Source organism: Hyperoodon ampullatus (genome assembly GCF_949752795.1).
Source record: "Hyperoodon ampullatus genome assembly, chromosome: 2".
Taxonomy (NCBI): Eukaryota; Metazoa; Chordata; class Mammalia; order Artiodactyla; family Ziphiidae; genus Hyperoodon; species Hyperoodon ampullatus.
The window spans coordinates 91,313,525-91,337,011 of record NC_136915.1 but is presented as its reverse complement, the minus strand read 5'-3'; the positions used below and the strand labels follow the sequence as shown (position 1 = coordinate 91,337,011).

General features: G+C 37.1%; 1 protein-coding gene across 4 annotated transcripts in view; it reads left to right on the top strand.

Moving 5' to 3' along the window:
• Positions 1-23,487, top strand: part of OLFM3 (olfactomedin 3) — a gene marked incomplete at both ends in the record, with an annotated part of 192,940 nt that overhangs the window by 145,295 nt on the left and 24,158 nt on the right. For 2 of the 4 annotated variants that reach the window (XM_079724716.1, XM_079724717.1), the window contains 2 exons: positions 14,691-14,837; positions 20,921-21,076. In XM_079724716.1, the coding sequence (XP_079580842.1) occupies positions 14,691-14,837; positions 20,921-21,076 (303 nt within the window). Of the gene's footprint in view, positions 1-4,678; positions 4,808-14,690; positions 14,858-17,866; positions 17,934-20,920; positions 21,077-23,487 lie in introns of those variants that run through there. The other 2 variants (XM_079724714.1, XM_079724715.1) reach the window with 2 other exon arrangements.

Sequence of the window (23,487 nt, the reverse complement as noted above, 5' to 3'; positions counted from 1 at the left end):
ATGGTGGCAGTGAGAGTGGTGTAAAATGGTTGAATGCTGGGTATATTTTGAAAGTAGAGATGAAAAGACCTGATGATGAAACTGATAAGAGATGCAAAAAAAAAAAAGAAAAAGTTAAGGTTGAAATCTAACTTTTCAACCATGGAATTGAAATGAAGAAGACTATAGGAATGGTTGCATGTATATAATTTTTTTGGTTTATTTCTTTTGTTTTGTTTTGTTTGCTGGAGATGGGAAAGGCATATCAGAAGCTCATTTTTTTTAACATGCTCAATTTAAGATGTCTATTAACCATCCAAGTGGAGATGTCAAGTAGATAATTGGATATACAGGTCTGAATTGATAGGAGAGGTCTGCGAGGAAGAAATGAATTTGGGAGTCATTAGCATATAGATGAGGAAGAATTGACAAAAGAGACTGAGAAAGATAGGTCAGAACATAGAAGGAAAACTAGGTGGATGTGGTATCCTCGAAGATAAGTGAAGACATTATTTTATTTCAGGAAGGATAAAGTAAAAGTCTGATGAATGCTGTTCATAGGTCAAGAAAGTTGAGTACTGAGAATTGACTGCTGGATTTAGCAACATGGTATCATTGGTAGCCTTGATAAAAGTGGTATCAGTGCAGTAGAGAAGTGTGAACAAAACCTTGATTAGGGAAAGAGAAATTGAAGATGGTGAGTATAGACAACTCTTAGGAAGGTATGCTGCAAAGGGATAGTGAGTGATAGGGGAAATAAATGGAGAGAAAATAGGATCAGGAAACTATTGTTTACCTGTTTGTATTTAAAATGAGTGATATAAGTGGGTGTTTACATCCTGCTGTGAATGGCCCATTAAAGTGGGAAGATTTATTGATGTCAGTAAGAGAGGAAAGGATTAAGAGAGCTGTCATTGAGTTGATGAGATGGATGTGATCTAGGGCAGTCTACTCAAGGGTGGTCCAAGAATGGCAGAATGAGAATCAGCTAGGAGACTGTCAGAAATGCAAATTATTTGGCCCTGTGCTAGAGCTAATAAGTCAGACTCTCAGGGTGGGACAAAGGAATCTGGATCAAGCTCTCCTGGTAATTCCTATGCATGATAGTCTGAAAGGCACTGATCTAGTGCAGAGGGGGAATCAACCTTACCTAGGAACACAAACAATTTATCTCTGGAACAAGAGAAAAGGTAGAGTCATGTGGGCACAGGTGAGGTAGGTAGGTAGGTAGAGTAATGGGGCCTTACGGAAGTTCTCTTGTAATTGCTTTGACTTCTCAGTGAAGGAAGAAGCAAGAACATCAGTCCTTTTTCTCTATTTTGAGTTGGACTATTAGCTCCAGAGACCCAGAATGACTTTGTGTCACTCAGCAAAGTTGTATTATTCTCCTCATCCTCTGTGACTGAATACGAAGTCAGCATAAACTTTAAGCCTCTTCCTCTACTTTATGCCACTCTTCCTATTTTTCCTCCTTGCTAACAAGAGTCTACTTTGTTTTTTCTAGAGGTCAATTTGGTTCACCTATTCTTTTAGTCAAGCTAGGTTCCCCAGAAACCAACACACACACCTACCATACAGATAGTCCCCAGACTAGCAAGTGTACTGAGTACCAAAGCAATGTTAAACTTTCGTGCTCCAGATCAAAGAAAAATAAAATTCCAATGACAGCACATGGCAATATTACATAAGATTACCTATAAGTCTTTCTTGGTCATTAATTCTTTGTTTACTAATTATTTACTATATAGGTTTATCATGAAATCACTCTGGGTAATAAAAAATCTACCATAAAATATCTAATGAATAAATATATTAATCAATAACTTCCTCTCCCACACTTCTCACATCTATTCAATCACTAAGTGCTATCGATTTCACCCCAATTCTTTACGGTATCCATCCTTTTGAGCTCCACTGACAGTTTCTTGTTCTAGGCCCTCATCATGTCTTACCTAAACTATGAGAATATGCTCCTAAGTTACATTCCTGTCTCTGATATGCTTTGCTGTTCCTACAACCCCCATCAGCCTATCCTGCATCGTGAAAATGCCAATGTAATAATTTCAGACATAAAACTAATGACTTCACAGCCTTGCTTAAAATTCTTGAATAGCATCCAAGATAATATCCAAACATCTTTGGCTGACCGTAAAGCCCTGGGAGTTGGTAACTGCTAGTATTTCCAGCCTTGTCTCTTGCTACTTTACTCCATCAACATTCACACCATGCTTGTGGGACTTCTGTAACCACTGGGTTTCTTGCCTTGAACACAGGTTGCTACATCCACATAGAAAAATCAGCTTCCCCATCTGCAAACAAGAACCCAACTTATAAAATGGAAATTATAATCAATTTACTAGATTATGAGAGCAATGCAAACTATTTAATCTTTTACAAATCATAGCTATTTTATTTCCCATAACTAACAATCATTATAATTTAAGCTTTCCTATTTCAGTGTGTGCCATTTAAATGTTTTTTTTTAAAGCACACATTATAGCTTTTACATTGTTCATAAACATCATCAAATCATAAACTTTCACTGTTGTTCTCTTTCAGTTCTGCAGTGCAGGTATTTGCATCTCTGGGAAATTGCAAGAAGCTTTCCATTTATATTGTATTTTTCTTTATTTCTTCATTTCTTTTTAATTTGCAAATAAGAGTACTGGTTTCCCCTGACATTCATGCTATATTCTTCTAAAGAAGCTATTATTTTGTTGATTGATAGCTCATTAATAAGTATAATTACCATCTGCCATGTTGCATCTTAAATTATCCAGTAATTGCATTTATATTAGTTTTCAATTTTGGAAATTAAGCTCTTAAAAGACACTCTTCTCCTTTATTAAAGTCAGGTAGAGTTTCTGGTAATTTTTCAAACAACTAGATTTGTATATCCACTTTACTTTTTGTTACTGCCACATTGTAATAATAATGTAATATTTAACAGTCTTTTCTATGAATGCTGTTATTTAATACTGTTATTTAAGTTTATTATTATTATTAAGTTATTTAAGTTTAATATATAAACTATGGTGCTTTTATGTTAAATTTTTCATATGATACAATTTTTGAAAAAGACAAATATACATAATATTTGGTTTTCTGGGCACTGTGGTTAAAAAATAAGGGTCAGCTGAAATCATCTGGATGTATTCTGAAAGAAAAAATGTAGCCTGGATTTCCAGTTTTAAACTGGAGTCTCCAGTCCAGCTTTAAACTGGAGTCCCCAGTTTAAAGCTGTTTTGAAGAATAAATGCACACACACCTTTATAAATATATATGTCTTTCAATTTTATTAAAGAAATTCTCTTTATTTCTCCTGCCAAAACTGTTTAAGGAAAATACATATCTTTCCAGATACAAATAATTCCAGAATTCTCCTAAGGAATCAAAATAGTATTTTTTTTCCTTTTCATATGATTCTTTTTCACTTAATTTTCATTCACCCATATTTCCCTTCATGTCTTCTCTCTGTATTTTTATTTTAAACCACATATATTATATAAGACAATGGCCTCTGATTTATTCCATTTGGGACCTGAGATTTGGATGTGGACAATTTTGCAGTGTTTGTAAAAAGAATATAATAAATTACCCATAAGCCGCAAATTCAATATATACATTTGCCGTCAGAACTCTAATAAACATATCATTGAATTTTACAGCTGGAAGGGGCCTTGGAGAGCAGGGAGTCCACCCCCCACATATCACAGGAAAAAAAAAAAAGTGAAGCCAAGGAGTTTTAATTCACTGGCCAGTCACTCAACTAACTGCAAGAGAACAAGAAGCTAGAGCTCAGATTCCCTGGGGAGTCACAGAAGCCAAGTCTTGTGCTTTTTTAATGTCACATGTTCTCTCATGACATAGACTTGTGGTACTGGTCTGTCATTCTTCACAAGGTGAAAATAGAGTTAACTGAGTTTGCTGTGTGCCTGAGAAACTGCTAAGCATTCATTCATGAAAGCAAAACTGGGAACCTATGAAATTTCTTTATCAGGAGCTTTTCTCCAAGGCCGCCTTTCCTGTCTGTTCACATGTAAGGTGCCTAGGGCAATGTCCTCCACAGGCAGTAGCTATTAATCTCTGACAATTTTTTTAAGAGGCAACAGTGCTAATTTTAGGTTACTATATAAAAAATAATAATTTCTTACTCAATATCTAATCATCTTGGATATTCTCTGCAGACTTTGTTTTCATGTTTTGTCTAAAAGCACTTTTTCCATGCTCAGAGAAATCTGTGGATATTAAATTTGGTGTTTGAAATGGGTGCTTTGACAGACCTCAATTTAAGGGTGCTATGTTTTTTTATGAAGGATAAAGAGCAGCTGATTATACTGACAGAAATCCCAGAGGCAGTGAACTCTGTTGATGGTAACTGACTATATAGTGGAGCAGGAAAAGCTCAAATTTCCTCCTTCCTTCAACCTCTGCTCTAACAATTACCAGCGAAGCCCTATCAAGAATATTTTGTTTGATGATCCAGCAAAGTATCTGGTAAAGGAGGAAAAGGAAGAGCAGGGCGCTTCCTGTGAGGGTGAGGGAAAGAGGTTCTGTGAGCTTTCCCTGCATGATTAGAGCTTGGGAAGTGGATCTCTTTTCATGCTGTAGATGTGGCGTGCTGCAGTCACGCCTCCCGCTGCCAGCCCACAACCGGGATCTTAATCAGTCACTATGAAAACTCATTAGCTCCACAGCAATGAGTCTTCCACTGCTGAAGCTTGGTGCTGTGCTTAGCACCATGGCAATGATATCAAACTGGATGTCCCAAACTCTCCCATCCTTGGTAGGACTGAACACCACGAGGCTATCCACGCCAGATACCTTAGTAAGTCACTCCGGTGGGTTTGGCCGTCTTGGGAAGTAAGTGCATTAAACCAGTGGGCTTTATTCTGTAAATTGCAAAGGCTGAAATTTTGCTTCTCTATTTACAGGTCTTCTTCAACAATACAATATTTATGTGGTAACTTTAGTCATGGATGTTCCTTTAGGAACACTTTAAAGTTACATCAAAGAATAAACGAACTGCCTGAGAAATTAGTTGTGAAAGGAAATACTAGATTCATTAAATTCTTAATGAAAAGCTTTAATTTACATTGTTCTGAGGTTTTGAAGAATTCTTTCTTTTAAAATATGTTTTGTTTCTTATTATGTTACTTCTTTTAACATCTGTAAAATCCCCATAATTTTTCCTACAGAATATGCTATAGGGTATATTCTAGCTAATCTAGTTTTACTATAGCAGGTTCTTCTTTGGAATTCAATTCCTGTGACTGAAATGCATTCAGTCAGAGAAACCAACCTCTTTTAAACATAAATGAATAAAAAAAAAAACCTCAGCTGTTTAAAGCATGACCAAAAAGACCTTTAAGAGAGCCAAGAATCATGAACAGAAAACTTACTTGATAAAATCATCTCCCTGTATTGTTTAATTTTTTCATAAAGTCTTCTCCTGTCACAAGTCTAACTCCTGTAGTCTTCATTCGTCTACAGTTAGTGGCTTTTTAACCCTTCCCACATTATAACAAATGTCTTTTCTCATGGTTTATTTGGAAATACTCTAAAATATTTCAAATAAAAATGAAAACTATTGGTTATTCAAATAGAAGCTTACAAATTCAAATAGAAGGAATAACCTGGAAAAACAATTTCCCTGCTAGCAAATAAAAAGTACAGAAACAATTAGTATTCAGAGCCCTTTACCTTTTTATGTTTATCTGTTTTTTACCATTGGACTGCTTCCACAGATCAGAAAAAGTCAGATACTTAAAAAAAAAAAAGCAACTCTCCATTTTGAAGATATGTTTGCAGTTACTAATAATAATTACTCTATCAATCAACGTGTAATTAACTGAGTAGAGTCAGATCAAATTAATTACATAATTTGCCAGATTAACCTGGTGCTCAGGGCAACAGCAGAGCACATGTGAGGCACACTTTGACCTGCTTTTATATTTTTACCGCCCTTGAATCACTTATGGTACCTCAGTGCCTCCATTACTGAGATTCCCCTCCTTCCCTGTATGATGTGTGTGGCAGGAGGGATGTAAAAGACATTTGTAGTTATAAAGAAACCATGACATGGCATCAATAAGCAATCACAAAACAAAGAAATGTACATTATTTAATATTTACTGAGCCAAATTTCCTCAATGTTCAAGTACCTGGTGATTTTTAACAACTTAGTTGTTGAATTAACTCTTTCAAGAAATGAACCTAAGCTAAGCAATTCATGAATAAGCTATGTTTCAAACTTGGTACCTTGGTTCTGATATGTATATTTTCTGTGTCTACAGATATTGGTTTGGTTATTTCCTGTTTCTTGTTGATGGAGGAGAATCAACTTTCCAAAATTATGCATGATTCTTTTAGAACTTCTTGCTCTCTTATGAGTTTAAAGTAAATCAATTTCCTTTACCTTCTGATTAGTAATCTGTTGGTTGAAAAATATAAAATATTGATATGGTCTACAAATGTTCTGACACAACTGAGTCACCCTTTGAGTGACAAAAAATGAATAAAGTTCAGAAAAGTTTACACTATGTTATTCACTGGAATGGAGAAATCATGTTGCAAAAGTGTGTGAGTGTGAGTGAATGAGTGTGTGTGTGCGTGCATGTTTTACAGAAGTGCCAAATATTACAGAAGTAATTTCCCCACCTTAACTATTCAAGATAATTGCTCATATCTTAGGATTCCCATGGTGAGAAATGAATGAATCTAGTTCCTACATTAAGATCATTAAATGTTAATGCTGGAAAGGATCTTAGAAACTATCCAGGCCAGCTATTTTTACACTATTTTTTGGCAGCAGTGCCTTTTTTTTTTAGAATTAAATCTTATGTAATACATTCAGAATAAATATTTGTTGAATGAATCTTGAGGTGGAAATCCAATATATAAAACAGGTCATGGGTCAAATAATAAATTATGGGGGGGAGGCATTTACTGTGCCTCTATCATCTGTTCCCTCCCCACGTAATCAACCCCTTTCCCTGGTCAAAATGCCTCCACAGAAACCTTAGAACTCTCAGGAGCCTAGCTGGAAATATGACTGATCTAATCCAACCTCCTCATTCTGCAAGTGCAAAGACTGACCCCAAATGTTTAAGTGACTAAAGAGATTTCCCCCAGCTGGTTAACGACAGAATCAAGGGTAGAAGCAAGTCACCTGACTGCAGTCCTGACCAGGGAAGTCGTTTCACCCACCTTTGCTCTCCTTGCCCCTCCTGGTCCCTAGTGCCACACGAGGTTCTCTCTGTCCATCTAAGGTGGTTTCCTGTGACCCTGGACTCCACTTTCCTTAGATGGAAGGGCTGACAGTTCCCTTCCCAGTAAGTAGAGCTATGATGTTCAGCCCTTCTCAACTCTCTCACTCTACATTCTCACTTTAGACAGTACGAATGGCATAAACTTGAAAGTCTGTGCTTGCAAGTCTGTATACACCTCCCCCCAAAAATGAATGAATGAATAAATAAATAATATAGGTCTTAAATTTTGTTTTATGTGTTTGTGGGATGTGCAGATGGCAAAAAGTACAGATTTACACAAATATGAATGTGGTCTTTCTTTAACATGGTAGTTTCAAATGACCTTGAAAAAACAAAAATAAGAAATACAGGGTTTTAATCATTAAAGGCAATTAAATCTGCTTATGGCAGATGCCTCTGAAATAGGCAGTGTACGTTTGATTGTCTCAAAAGCTGAAATAGGTTTTTAAATTTCCAGGATATTTTTGTCAGTAAGTAGTTAAACACAGCTCCTTATTAGGGGAATAAGCTCCCTCTGGCTTCTCTTAGAATCTTGAAACATCCCTTTATCCTCCTCTTTGGCCCTGCTTTCTTTCTTTCTTTCTTTCCTTCCTCTCTCTCCCTTCCTTCCTTCCTTCCTTCCTCTCTCTCTCTCACTCTCTCTTTCTTTCTTTCTTTCCTTCCCCTCCTAATCTATAACTGGGCCCATCTACCTTCGGAGGAGTGGGTGTCTGCAGAGACAAAGCCTGGGCTCTGAGAAAGCTCAGGCTCCCTCTGGCATGTCTCTCTGATGCAGGGTAACTTCCCCCTGAGGCTGAGCTTCTGAGAAATCACTCACACTGTGGATTCCACACCAGGAAGAACCTGGAAAAGAATAATTAAATAAGCAGAGGACATTTAGCAGACACCAGCTGTTCTCAATCAGCCCTGCCGCTGTGGTGGGAAGAGGCCTCCAAGGGACCTGTGGGCATCGGTGATTTGTTTTGCTACATTTTCAAATGTCTAGCCAGCTTCTCCTCATAAATAACTACTTCAATGAGTTAGTCAGTTTTAAGTTCTGGAAAATGAGTAGAATACTCTGACACAAACTCTCAATACTCTCTAAGTTTCTTAACTCACCTTTTTTTTTTCTTTTTTTAGTCCTGAAGATATCTGACTTCTCTGTTTTGTACCACTGTTTTTCTTCCCCAAATCCTTAGGCAATGTCCATTTTGTGAAAGACCAACTAAACAAATTAAGGAAATGGATGAGAGAACAGAATGGTAAATCTTGAAAGTCACAGAGAATGTGATAATTGCCTTTTTAGAGTAGAACTGTGGCATAGGTAAGAGAGTAGATTTATTCTTAAGTACTTAAAGCAGAAGGAGAGCAAAAGGGGGAACATTACTAAGAGAGAAGTTCAGAGCCAGTCCTTTAGCTTTCCACCGATGGAAGGGGCTGCCTATGAAGCAGGGAAATCCTTATCATGCAGAGTTCAAGCGGAAACACAAGGAGAATACATAGAAGTGTCACTGAGTGGAAAGACATAGGACCAGACATGACTTCTAATTCCTTCCCAACTCTGAGTCATTATGATTTCCAGAATATGAGAAGAAGTGATCAATCAACCTGAATTTGAGAATGTCTTCGGTTTTGTGTTTAACTATTTTTGGTCATTGTTTTTACAGTTGTTTTTCTTAGACCCTTGAGGCTGCCTTGAGTGAAGAATATACATTTCTTATTTCAGTTCCAACTAGTCTCATAAGAAATAGGAGGAAAACTGCTATGCAGTGACATCTTTATTAACACATCCTCCAGAACACAGCTCCTTTTAGTGTGGTCTGTCAACATCTCTATTATTCCTGTCCTCACATTACTTCTCTTCACAACTAAAGTCATTAGCATGCTAAACCACATTTCATTCTCTGAGACCAAACCTATCCTCAGACAGAAAATTTATAAGGACTTTTCATCAGGTATCTCCTCTAAATCATCAGGTAACTCCTACTCTAAATTGAATAGGTTTTAGTAAATGGATTTTTTTCTGCTTTATTTTCCCCTACCTTGTACACCCCTTTCAGTAGCTTGATCCCTTATTCTTCTCTGCCTCAGTCTGTACTTCTATGAAATTCCCAGACATTCAGCATAAACATAAGACCTAACAATGTTCAACCAGTTGATTCTGTCCTCTTCAAAGAATCAGAATTCTGTCCCTTTGCCTGTCCCTCCACTTGTGTCTCACCAAGCCTTTACTGCTAATTATTCCTTTGGAGTCTCAACTGCTACTTGTTTCCACATTGTTTGGATAATGCTCTCCACCTCGCTGGGTCCATCTCCTCTAAAGCAAAGTTTTTTCAGCTATTGGTGAATGGACATAGGCCATCTATCTGCAATTTATCTGCAGAGGATGAACATAAAGAGCTCTGATCTGAAAACTGGAGAAAATTGGTGTAAGTCCCATATATAACATTTACTAAATGGGTGATTTTGGAAAACATTGCTTCGGTTCTTTGTGTTTCAGTTTCCTCATAAATAAGATAATGTCTATTTCAAAGGGTAGTTGGTTCAAATGAAGTGAGACTAATACAAGAGAAGGGGTTTTATAAAAAGAAAAACATGCTGAAATGCAAGATTTTTTTTTAATTTTTATTTTTACCTCAGTCTTCAGGATCTTTCTTTCCTGTTCAAAGCCCCTGAAGTTCTGAGAGACTTCTCACACAGTAGCTTTGTATTTATAAAGCATAGCTCTGTAATTAAATTGTAAGCAAAAAATCCAAACTTGAAATCCAATTGTTAAAATTATCATTTTAATTCTCCTATTTAGAATATGCCTAAATATTTCATGAGTTTTGTAATATTAAATACTGCTAAATAGTTCATTTAGTTCTTCTAATTAACACAAAAGGTTCAAAGAGAACTGCATCAGTAATCACTGTGATCAGCATGCTTTGGATAGCAATAAACCGTATGCACCCTCCAGGTCCAAGTAGTCAGCTTCATGGTAGTTCAGAAAATGCTATCAGAATTATCTTCATCATATATAAAAGGGAATTTCAGATAATTGGTGGTGCAGTATGGGGGTTAAACTTTCAAGCTCTGATGTCAGACTGTGCAAGTGCAAATCTCAGCTCTGCTGATTACCTCTTACATGACCTTGAGCAAGTTCCTTACTGTCTCTAAGTCTCAGTTTCCTCACCTATAAAATGCTGACATCACCTGGTTCATAGAGTTACTGTGATATTCAAAGGCAGTTAATGTATGTGAACTGCCAACTAATGGCTAGAGCACCATAAATGTTTGCTATTACTATTATATGAGTTTTACCGACACCTAAGTAACTGCTCTTTTAAGTTAAAATGAGAGCAGATCTTTTCTCATTGGTATCCAAAACCCATCTAAACATTTCTTTCCACCTGAGGTCTTAGCTGGTTTTATTTTTATCCTCTTTTCAATGCCAGTATGGGTGCCATAAAAGAGAACACTAGAGACGCTCATAAAGCTTCCTTTATTTTATCACTAAACCTGACACAAAAGTCTCTATCAAACCCACACAACTGTCAAGCACTCATCTTTTATACTAGCTTTTTTCTCTTTTGAGTTACCTTTTTCTTGCCAGAGAGGTAACTTGCTATAGTTGAGATCATTCAGACTGACTCTGTAGTAGATAAGGCCATGGCTCTTTTCAATAATTCTTACAAGAAGACAATTGAAAGTACAAACACAACCAGAGTCTACTTTTATTAAGCTGACACTTCAGGAAGAATGCTAAATGAACATCAAGCCCTATCCACCTTTTCTGCTTCCCTCATTCCAGAGAGCAACTGACACCTTGCCCTGACATTATAAGCTCTTTACTAGTTAGCCAAACACCTGGCAAGCGAACATCAATATTAATGATGCCAGGTTTAATAATCAGTATTTGCACTGCTGTTAAAGATATTTTAATATTGTAATTGGGTGGTCCCTGCTCCTTTATACAAAAGCTAAATTTATTCTAGTGAGAAGCCTTAATTTTCTGACGTGTTTGAGATTTGTGTCCAATGTCAGGAAAAGCCTAGCTGAAACTGTAGAACCTATGTCAAGATATATTCGTCCCATACTGTTACACAGCTTAAACCTTTAATTACATCATTGAAACTACTCTGCTAAGCTGTACCTATCTCCATTCTGTAGATGATCTCTTTGCATTTTTTCTTCTTTAGTATGAAAAGATTATCTTTATGATCTTATCTGATTCTAACAATATATAATTCTAAGTACATCTTTCTGTCCCAATCATAGTCAGGCATAAATGCTAGAAAGAAGGAGTAAGGGGAATCAAAAGAAAGAAATGATAATGAATCCAATACCTCAGAAATAAAAGGCAGCATAGGACACTTCTATGAGCTATCTGAAGAAGGAGACTAAAAGATAGGTTTCGCACCATTTCCTTTTCATTACAGACTAAGGACAAGGACTGTGACATCTTTTTGAATTTCGTGAGTTTATAATTTATAGCTTCCCCATGATTGTTGTTGGAATGCCTATAAGCACCCTATAGTAATTTTCTCTAAAGCCCTTGAAAGGAAAAAATCTGTGTGTTGGTTGATGGTATGTGATGAGCTAGGACCTGGGAGAGAATAAGCAGGAGATTATATCTGTTCTGCTGAAAATTACAAGACAGAAGATGCCACAGACTATGGCAGCTCTGTGGAGAGAGGTCAGGCTGGTTTAGTCCTTTTAAGAATCTGCTTCCGGGCTTCCCTGGTGGTGCAGTGGTTGAGAGTCCGCCTGCCAATGCAGGGGACACGGGTTCGTGCCCCGGTCCGGGAAGATCCCACATGCCGCGGAGCGGCTGGGCCCGTGAGCCATGGCCGCTGAGCCTGCGCGTCCGGAGCCTGTGCTCCGCAACGGAAGAGGCCACAGCAGTGAGAGGCCCGCGTACAGCAAAAAAAAAAAAAAAAAAAGAATCTGCTTCCTACCAGTCAAAGCACTCCAGTCTAAAGGCAAACAGACCAGCCCAGTAACACTGGGCATTGTGCAAAATAGTTCTCTGCTGGGCACCATTCACCTCCATGTTCCTAGCCCCATCTCAGCCTTTCTTTCATCCTTCCTTGTTCCAGCCCCTCCAGCCTGAGTCATTAAAGACCTTCTTTTCTAGACAAAATTCATCTCTCTCTTCTCCTGATAATATAAGAAATATCTCCTTATCTGCTGATTCCCTGGAAACCATAGAGGGAAGGACAAAGACTGAAGAGTTTCAGATCCCAGCTATAGAAGTTAGTCAGAGCTTAGCTAGAAGGAGGCCCACTGGTTTATCTGATATTTCCACAGGAAAAAGAAACTCAGATGCAAATTGGATGGTTTGTGTATGTAACACCTGTCAGGTAGGTTTTTCAATATCCATATGATTGACCTTTAAGAACGATTATCTGGATGTTCAGCATCATATTAATATGGCCATAGCACTGGAATTAAAAGCAAGATTCTATAGCTATACAGTCCAATAAGGAGGCCACTGTGGCTATTGGGCACTTGGGATGTGGCTGCTCTAAGTTGAGGTGTGCTATAAGTGTAAAATGCACACTCAATTTCAAAGAGGGTACAAAAAAGGAGAAAAAAACAATGTAAAGTATGAATGAATAATTTTTATATTGAGTACATGCTGAAATGATAATATTTTGGATATACTGGGTTAAATAAAATATATTATTAAAAGTAATTTCACTTGTTTCTTTTTACTGTTTTAAACCTGCCTACTAGAAAATTTAAAATTATACACGTGGCTCTCATTCTATTGGACAGTACTGCTCTGGCTTCATACATAGCTCTACTATGTACAAGCTGTGCATTCTTAGGCAAGTTAACTAATTTTCTCTTCTGTGAAATGGGAATAATAATTATTCCTGCTTATTAGCATCCTTCTTTGTACCCATGCATCAGCAAGTCAATGGATGTGAGCTATGCTGTGTAATAGGGTCTGACCTTGAGCAGGCAGCATTCTTCAGCCTCAGCAAACCCCAAAGAGAACTCAGTTGAGAGTCAAGCCACTGACACTCTCAGCACCTGGAATAATGAATGAGTCTCTCTCTGGGCTGTGCATTAAGACATCCACAACAGCTTCTGATTGCATAGTGGACAATGTATGCTCAAAGCAGAGTTCTTCTGAAAAATAACTAGACAAAAAATAAGTTACTTATTTTTGTACTTGATAGAATGTACTTGATATGGCAGATAGGAAGTAGCCAATATATCCTGTAGCTGGATATGGACTAATTATTGAAAAAGACATAAGAAAGACAGATAACAATACTAGAAAATACACATTAAGTGCCTAAAGAATAACATAGACAATCCTTCTGAAGAGGTTGAAACCATAAGGACTGAGTAAATTGAAGATTTGTAAGAGAGGTATTCCAAGTAGGAGAACAAAATGAGTAACATACAAAGATGTGAATCAAGGTTGCACGCTTTCAGGACACAAAAAGACCAATTTGGTTGGAAAGAAGTTTCTTATAGGAAGATACAGAAAAATCAGAAACATAGGGCCTCCCTGGTGGCGCAGTGGTTGAGAGTCCGCCTGCTGATGCAGGGGATACGGGTTCGTGCCCCGGTCTGGGAGGATCCCATATGCCGCGGAGCGGCTGGGCCCGTGAGCCATGGCCGCTGAGCCTGCGCATCCGGAGCCTGTGCTCCGCAACGGGAGAGGCCACGACAGTGAGAGGCCCGCGTACCGCAAAAAAAAAAAAAAAAAAAAAATCAGAAACATAAATAGGAGGCAGACTGCAGTAGAACAGGAATGTCACTTTAAGATAGGGTTCTAGGGAGTTTGGGTGACAAGTGCACAAAAGTAATTTGGGAAGATCAGTTCGGCGGCCTATGCCAAAATACTATCTTTAACTCTTCTGAGACTCTATATCCTTTGCAAAACAATGCTGGTCTAATTATTTTTACCCTATATTCTCATGTGATACTTTTCCAGCTTTATTAATAATTGACCCTTCAATACATGGGAAGCTCTCTGGGAGAGGACTTTGCTTCAGAATATCACACATGCGTAATAATCAGAAAAATACATACTACTAATTACCATTTACTGTTGAGGAAGACAAGCTAACAGAACCTGTGTAGAAAGATTGGTGATATGTGACTAAGTATTGAATATTTAGATACTTCTAAGTATTGAATATTTAGATACTTCTAAAGTTGCATTAAATTGTCCAAATATGACAGAAAGCATGAGGAAGTGGTGTAGGATCAATAAATAGTTAATAATATGGAATCAAAAGAAAAAGAAAGATTCTCCTCTGAGCACTGAAAAGGAAGGTATAACTGAATGAAGCTGTGCTGCCTATGTGAATTATTTAAACTCTTTCTTTTTAACTTTAGAGAATAAAATCACAAACTTTAAATATCAAAAAAAGAAACATGCTTTGCTTACAATTATACAAACCCACACTCTTTGTCTGTGTGTTCTGTGTTTTGTGCTATTGATTTCCTCAGACTCAGATTAGTCCCAAAGAAGGGTGGCAGGTATACAGCTCAGCACAGGATCCTGATGGACGATGCATTTGCACAGTGGTTGCTCCAGAACAAAACCTGTGCTCCCGGGATGCCAAAAGCAGGCAGCTTCGCCAGCTGCTGGAAAAGGTAGGTGTCCTCTGTCCCCTGTGAATATTTTTATTGAAATCTACCATTCTTTGAAAAGGAAATTATGGGAAGGCAGGTAACGGTGAGGAGGGTTCTTCCAATTTTTGTCCCCCTTCTCAAATAAATGCTTTCCCCTTCCTTGAAAGTAGTACCTCAAGATTCCTGCTCTGTTGTTCTATTTATATGACTTTTACTTCTCCCAGTCTTGCCTTAAGACTGGCTTTCTGTCATATTTCTTAATATCTAGTCTATCTCTCCTTAAGAAGAAAATAGTATGAAGTCTTATTCCAATGACAGAAATTTAGCCTCAACTTTCAGGATCACACTAGGCTCTTTGAGCTCATACTTTTCAATCTCATTAACAATCTTGCAGGGAAGTTAAAATAATGGCATACAATATGCAAGCTATCTGGACAGATAATGAATAATTCCAAGTATTCAACATCATTTTCTAAGTCATTCCTTTGAACATTAAGTTCTTCAATTTCATTCAATAGCATTCTCTCCATATAATTTACTTAAGCTGGATCCATAACAATCAAATGCAGAATGCCCTTGATTTATTCTCTTTCACAGATGAAAGTCATCTCATGAAGGGTTATTTATGTTTAGTTTAGGGAGGAAAAAAAAAACAACGAATGGTTCTTTCAATTTCAATTTTCCTCATTCACACTTCCACTGTGTTGGCCTCTGAATATAGTTGGACAGCTGGGGTGGCCAGAGTAATGGAAGGATGATAACATATTTTAATTTTAAATATCTTCAGGGATAATAAGATAAATTAGGTAGTATGTGTTTTTAGAGGATATCATGCTCAGCAATTCACTCTACGCAATATCCTTTCCATGATCATCTACACAATTATAGCACTGAATAGGAAGCTTTAACAGAAAATTAAGAGAAGATAGAAAAATGAAAGCACTGACTTTGTTAATACAGACATCCCTAGTTTATGCAATTTTAAGTCCAGCTACAGTAACTCTCTTCCACTGCCATATAATTAAAATAACTTTCCTCAGTGTACATTACTTTGAAGTATATTGATGCCCTAAGATTTTAAGAAGACTTTTTTTTTCATATTTTCATACAGAGATTAGTCTGCTTTTTCTGCCCTTACCCTTGGAGTCATCATCACCTATTTGCTCTCTCTTAAGTCTCTTTTTTAAAAAGATCCAGTCTTCCCTGCTCCTTCAATATCTGTCCCCTAAACAAGAGCAAATGTAACTGTCATTCAAGTTAATGACCCCAGCTAACATGCCTCTCAACTGTTAAAACTGTTCATGACATATGAACTATGATTATTCTTCTCTTCATAGATTTTCTTTATATCTATGAAAAAGTTCAAACATATAGTTTAATATTGTTTGGTTACTAGGGAAATTAATTATGTTGGTAAAAAGATTTAATCTTTTAAATCCTATTTTGTTTTTCTATTAACTTGTATTTCCTCTCAGATTACTAACTTTCTACTCCATCTTCTTTTCTATGCAAAAATATCTTCTTTCTACATCAACTATGATGAGAAACATTTTCTTAGACTCGATAATCTTATTTCTGTTACTATTTTCAGTACAGCACTGCATACACACACCCACACATAGACTTGGACATTTCTTCAAAAATCAGCTGAAAAGTTCAAATAAACTACGAATGTCAGGAAGTGGATAATATTCTCTTCATGTCCAGAGGGAAATGTATTCCAGAGCTATGATAAAACCAGGAATTAGTAAAGGATGAATAAGGTATGAAAAGTACAACTAAGGGGATTGATTGAAGCAATCATTGAAGTTTATATGACCATACCATCCAATAGGCAATTTGTTTAACCATTTTAACAAAATTCGAGAAAATCACACCTTTAAAAATGCAGCTGCATAGCACAGGGAGATCAGTTCGGTGCACTGTGACCACCTAGACGGGTGGGATAGGGAGGGTGGGAGGGAGACGCAAGAGGGAGGGATATGGGGATATATGTATACGTATAGCTGATTCACTTTGTTATACAGCAGCAACTAACACAACAATGTAAAGCAGTTATACTCCAATAAAGATGTTTAAAAATTGCATCAATACCTAAATGACAAAAAACAAAATTTATTAACAAAATCAACATCACCACAGGTTAGATTAATCAAATTCACCATTTGGTAGTGTTATGGAAACAGAGGAATAATAAATTGTGTATACTATTTAGAGTGTCCTGAAGGAAGTAAGTAGCACTGGTTTGCTGCACCGACCCAAAGAAAAAACATCTGAAAGCAGCATTCCTTATGCAGACTGAGCCAATCCCTTGCTGGCTTCTCTATAGTTTTACAAATATCCAAGGTACCAGATGGCAAATAGGAGTGTGACGGTTAAGCAGCCTATTTCATTATTAACCAAAGGATTGATTTAGTCTACAATAAGGTAATATTCTTATTGAGAATAATATTAATAACAATCGTTCCCATCTATTGTATTTGTATCTGCTCCATTCAAACCTTATAGCAGAGGTTGTTGCCCTTCTGAGTTTACATAAAAGGAAACGTGTTTCTTGAGGCTAAAAAACTTATCAATGTCACTCAACCAGTAGACTGTGGAGCCATACCAGGTCAACTTTGCATTTTCTCAACACCATGCCAGTGTCATTCAAACTGCCACTGGTGGTACCCACACTTATTTAACTGATGCTCTGTCAAATATTTTGAACAAGTATTTATACTACTGAATATCAGAAAAATTACAATTGGTTTCACAATACATCAGGTCTTAGTGTATACAAACTAAAATTTTTCACTTAAAAAAAATGCTTGTCTGTTAGCTATGTAGCATCTCTGTACAGGCCCGCATTGTCTAGGTCAATATTTCCTAAACTGTGATTTTTGGAATAGGATGCTGATGACATCCTCCAATAAAATAATTTTAAGAAACACGGTACATGATACTTCACTCTTGAAGATTTCTGTTACATGGTTTAATACTAAAGGTTCTGTGAAGAACTACAGTAAAGAAATCCCTGTTTATTTTTGTTAATCCCAATGCTATCCAAGCATACTGAACTGTAGGACTTCTTTTTTTCAAGTGGCCTCCACACTAATTATAAATGAGAGTGAAAATCTAAGTTAATTTGTGTTTAAGTGCAGAAAGGCCTCAGACGTTTTATTTATGCGAAGAACCAAGGTAAATAAAGAGTTCACAAAATTATCAGTGAAGAGTAACAATGAGCTTGCCACACTATGTAGACAGTCTACCCAGGGGCATGTGTAGACAGCTGAATAGCAGGACATCAGAGATAAGCAGACTAAAAGAGGAATGAGTCTCCTTCCCACAAGTGTAATCATGGGGATCCAATCTCAAGTATCACCAGGAAACTGATTCTCAGTGGGTCTCCACAACCAGTGGGAAACTAAACAGTCCTAGGTACAGCCAGCAGGAAAAGCAAAAGGCAGCCCAGAACCATCCTCCCCAGTTAGACAGCTCCATCTCTAGCCATCACCCCAAATGTAGCTCTTATAATTATACATGATTCTGCTTGAAGGTCACAATCAAGTCTCAGCAAAAATTCTCTCAGTGCATTTTCCCATAACACAAATAAAGTTGAAATTTAAATTGATAGGGTAAGTTAAAGGCAAAATAAGAGAGGCTGTTTTAACTTTATCCAGGATATCTCACTTGCCTATCGTTTTCTAATTGTATGGATTCTGCCTAAGTACACAGAATTCCTAGGAAAATATTGGACATGCCAGAGATGCGTGTTTTCATAGACAAATGTCGTATTTAAATGTGTAGATAGTTTCTTTAACACAAATGGCTTTTCTTTATTCATGCTTAACCATAATGGAGTTGAAAATTATTTTGAAAGCATTGCATTCATCCAAGATGCAGTTACCATGCTTTCAATGTTGCCTCAGTAATTCTGTGCTGCATCAAAGTTTTTTTTTAAATGAAGCTTTCTGAATGTAGGAATGATAGTAAATTAAGAAATATTTGAGGGTCATGTAATACTATAGCCAAACCAGTGACAGGAGAAAGATACTTTTGTTAAAATATTAAAATACTTGTTGCATATTACCACTGTTGGAAGCCTAAGATAATTTTACCCAATAAATATTTATTGAGCAATTATTCTGCGCCTAGTTCTGTATAAGGTCTTGGGAATAAAAGGTATGAATAAGACACAGATTCTAACCTCAATGAGTTTACAGAAGGGCAGCCACTTTTCTGCTTCCCATTCACACACATTACACAATTAGATTTAATATAAGCTAGACTGTAGTATGTCCCAAAAAGACAGGGTTTATAACGGACAGGACTATGGATCAAGACAGCAGAAAAAGAAACAGAAAAATGTGACCTTCTCTGACAAAAAAAAAAAAAAAACAAGTGGCGGAACTGAGGCAAGCCAAGGCAGCAGAATTCACTGCCTTTTCTGAATGTTCCAATGCTGAGGAATATATTGACAACGGGCTCTTTAAAGCTAGCTGGTCCACTAAGCTTTGTGACTTACCTGATGACAGAAATTGTCTCTGAACAAATCCCTTCCTTATTTGTGACTCACAACGTTTCACAATGAAAATAACTTTTTTTATGTGTTACATAAATAATACTTGTTTATTTTAAAATACATGTAATAACACATAAAAATATATGAAATGAAGTAAAAGTCATCTGAAATCCCATTTTTTGAGCCCATGCTTTCATGTATTCATTTATCCATATAAAATTTGTATACAATATTTACCAGGGACCTCTTTCTACAATATTTATTTTGTTACTTCTCCTCTCACCCACACCTCACCACCCCCCACCAGAAAACTAATTTTAACCACCTAATATGTATTCTTCTAATCCTTCCATATCTTTCTCCATGTTTTTTGCTTATATACTCCTTTCTTTTACATATGGGTGCTCAAGTGTGTGTGTATGTGTGTGTGTGTGTGTGTGTGTGTGTGTACGTGTGAGACATAGTGAGAGAAAGAGAGAGGGAGGGAGGGAGAGAGGTGAATTTTATTTAGAATAAAAGTATTCAAGTTATATAAAGATCCTTACATTTGCTTTTCTCACTTACTTTTCTCATGGATATTCTTCCATGTTAAGCAATGTTTCTCAAAATGTATAAACATAAGAATCACTTAGGGAATCTTGATAAAATAAAGAGTCTGCCTCAGTAGCTCTGGGGTGGGCCCCAAGATTCTGCATTTCTGACAGGCTCACAGGTGATGCCAAGCTGTTGCTCTGTAGACAATACTGTGAGTACCAAAGTATAGAGCTCTATTGTATCCTTTAAATTAGTTTAGTCATATTCTATTCCTCAACTTATTTAATAGCTCTCCTCCTATTAGAGGCTTTCACTTTGTTTTCCAGATTCTGCTGCCATAAGAATTAGAGTAGTCTTTCTTTCCTCATTTCTACATGCTTTATAGGTCACCTATTTCCCACTTCTAAATAGCCTGGGGCTCAATGAACTTGGGATGGTGCCATCACCTTAACATATGTTTATTGCCTATCTACCAAACACTTGATGCAGTGGCCATTTTCCAAGTCTCATAAACAGTATGGTCTCTGAGTTAGGAGGTGTCCCAATGCTACCACCACTCATCTTGCTCAGTTCAGCCTCACCCCTGGGAGTACTTCAGATGCAGCTTGAAGTAACTGTACTGGAATGAATGCATGCTAGATCTGTTGGACACTTCACCACCATCCACAATTGCTAAGCATCCCAGATCTTGAGGAAGTCAGTCAGTACTTAAAGAAACAACTTATCTTAACATTTAATAGATTGAGCCATGATAAGCTTACTAAGCCCTGGAATGAATATTCTATTTTTTAAATTTATTTTTCTGATATATCAAATTCTTATTAATATTTAGTCATTTCTAATGCTAGAATGTCCATTTTATTATATCCTGCCTAGGTACAGTTTTCTTTTGCTAAATTATTTGAATGCTTATCATGAAGAATTAGCCTTCTGAAAGTATGTCCTGTGGAAATGCAATTATGGATTTCGCACTTCCAGTTTTTAATGTTAATGTCATTTTTGCTACTGCAGTAGTGATTGTATATACCTGTAAACAGACAATAATGCCAATATTTTTGTTTAACAGGTTCAAAACATGTCTCAGTCTATTGAAGTCTTAAACTTGAGAACTCAGAGAGATTTCCAATATGTTCTAAAAATGGAAACCCAAATGAAAGGGCTGAAGGCCAAGTTTCGGCAGATTGAAGATGACCGGAAGACACTAATGACCAAGCATTTTCAAGTAGGTTTGACTTCACAATTTTGTCAGTCCAAATGAGACACTGTGTATGATGGACAGCCACCATGGCACTCAGCTAGAAATAACTGTACATCGGCCCATATATGCAAGGTTCAAAATTCACTGGGGACATCAATAATCTCTCCACTGAAACTGACCATTAACTGGTAGGAATGCATAGAAGACTTGCTATAAAAAGAGCCTTACCCTCCTAGAGCTAGGTGGAGATTCTGGATAGATTTAAAGGCATTTCAATATGTATGACAATGGTAAATCTAGGAAAATTAATAATTAAATTTATCAAAGATTTTCTGATGATTTTATGCCTTGCTAATATGAGGAGAAATACAGAGAATATGAATTATTAAAAGAGGCAATAATACCATTATTAACAGCACATAAACAAGGGTTGTTTCACAGTTTGATACAAAAAAGTATTTATTTTATTTTGTTATTTATTTTTTTGGCTGCGTGGGGTCTTCGTTGCTACACGCGGGCTCTTTCTAGTTGCGGCGAGTCGGGGCTACTCTTCGTTGCAGTGTGCGGGCTTCCCTTGTTGTGGAGCACAGGCTCTAGGAGCGCAGGCTTCAGTAGTTGTGGCACACGGGCTCAGCAGTTGTGGCGCACGGGCTTAGTTGCTCCGCGGCATATGGGATTTTCCAAGGCCACGGCTCGAACCCGTGTCCCCTGCGTTGGCAGGCAGATTCTTAACCACTGCGCCACCAGGGAAGTCCCACAAAAAAGTATTTTTTTAGACTTTAAGCTGTTTATTGGTAATTATCTAGAAACACTGAAAATGGAGAAACAATGCTTTTAAGCATGCTATGTGGATTTTTATTAACTATGTATGACACTGTCATAGATTAAAATAAAATCTATGATAATGCCATTTGAGCCTCTATTAAAAAGAAATAGTCTGCCTTACAAAGGCATAGCACATTGTTTATAAAACATACTGTGATTTTTAGCCTCTGCTTTCCCTGCCAGTTAGGAAGTGAGATACACTGCTAATGGTGAGGGAGTGGGCCTGAATCCAAGTTTTTGGTCAAACATTAGAAGTGCTTTTCATACAAAATTGTGATTGGCAGGGAGCTAGTCAGGGACATGAAGCAGGGTCTCTGCATGACACAGTTTAATATGGCAGAAATTAGCCTGGTTTTGTAATTTTCTTCAGTGGTGCTCAGGAGCCTGAGTAGAAAGGTATAAAAAACAATCATGCACTGAACCAGTTTTAAAGTTTTCCCAGAAAGGTACAACAGAAGGACAGGAGGGTAAGAAAGTTCAGGGTATTGACAAGAAAGAGGGCTAAAGTGATGAATCATGAGATTAAATTGAAGAGAGAAGTAAGCAAAGCCAGAAGGTTAAGAAATGACAACAAATTAGAGCAAGGCCTAGAAGATAAAAATAAATTTAAAGATTATTGGAAATAAGAGAATGAGTAAACTAGAAGAATAGAGAAATTATGGGGGAATGGTAAACACAGAAGAGTATAAGGCTGAAAAGCAAATAAATTAATTTTAACCAATATTTATTGAGCACATACTGTGTACAAGGCAGTGTTGGGCCCTCTGCTGGGTATATACTACATAATCTCTCTTCTTTGAAAGACAACTAACAAACAGGCAGGTAAAATTTGACAGTAAAAAGAGGCATAAACATCAAAATGGCACAAAGGGAAGAATTATTAATTTTTCTTAATTTTGTTTAGAGAAGTTCAGGGGAAGAGCTACAGGACTTGGCAATATTCAAGAAAACGGTTTTGGACTAGTGCCCACTTTCTTCCCCAGAAAATACTAAATTACAGAGGAGATCAAGAAAATCAAAAGATGTTCAATGTCAATTTTCAATATTCAGGGTTAGGGTGTAGACAATAGAGCAATACTGTGAGCCTGATGTGATGCTGAGGCTACCAACAAAGTAGGAATGATCAGCCGGTACTTACGGCACATAGGGAGCATTCCCAGAAAGGAAGGGGGACAGAAGGAGAGAAGCTCAGGGTTTCTGGCTCAGAGTGAAAATCATTCAAGTTCGGATGGACAGTACATAACTCTGTGACACCAAGGGACAGCTTGAAAGTACCAGGTCTGGCAGAGTTGGTGACAAATGATGACGCGTGTGCATCTATGGGAACTTATGGGAGAAGAGAGGAGACAAAGAAACAAAAAGATACAAGGCTGAGAGGGAAAAAAAAGAGAAAGTTGCCTATTCTATAAGTTTGCCTAGCAGAAGCCAAGCCACCAATAAGAAAACTTAATTTTTAGGCAGGACCACAGAACATGATTTTGATTTTCCTAATTCATGTAATCCACGTGGATACTAAACTTGTATGTCAAACTCCAGATAGCAATAATGATAATAACATCATTTTCTTGAAGAATTACACATATTCAACACATAGTTCCAAGCACTTTAAA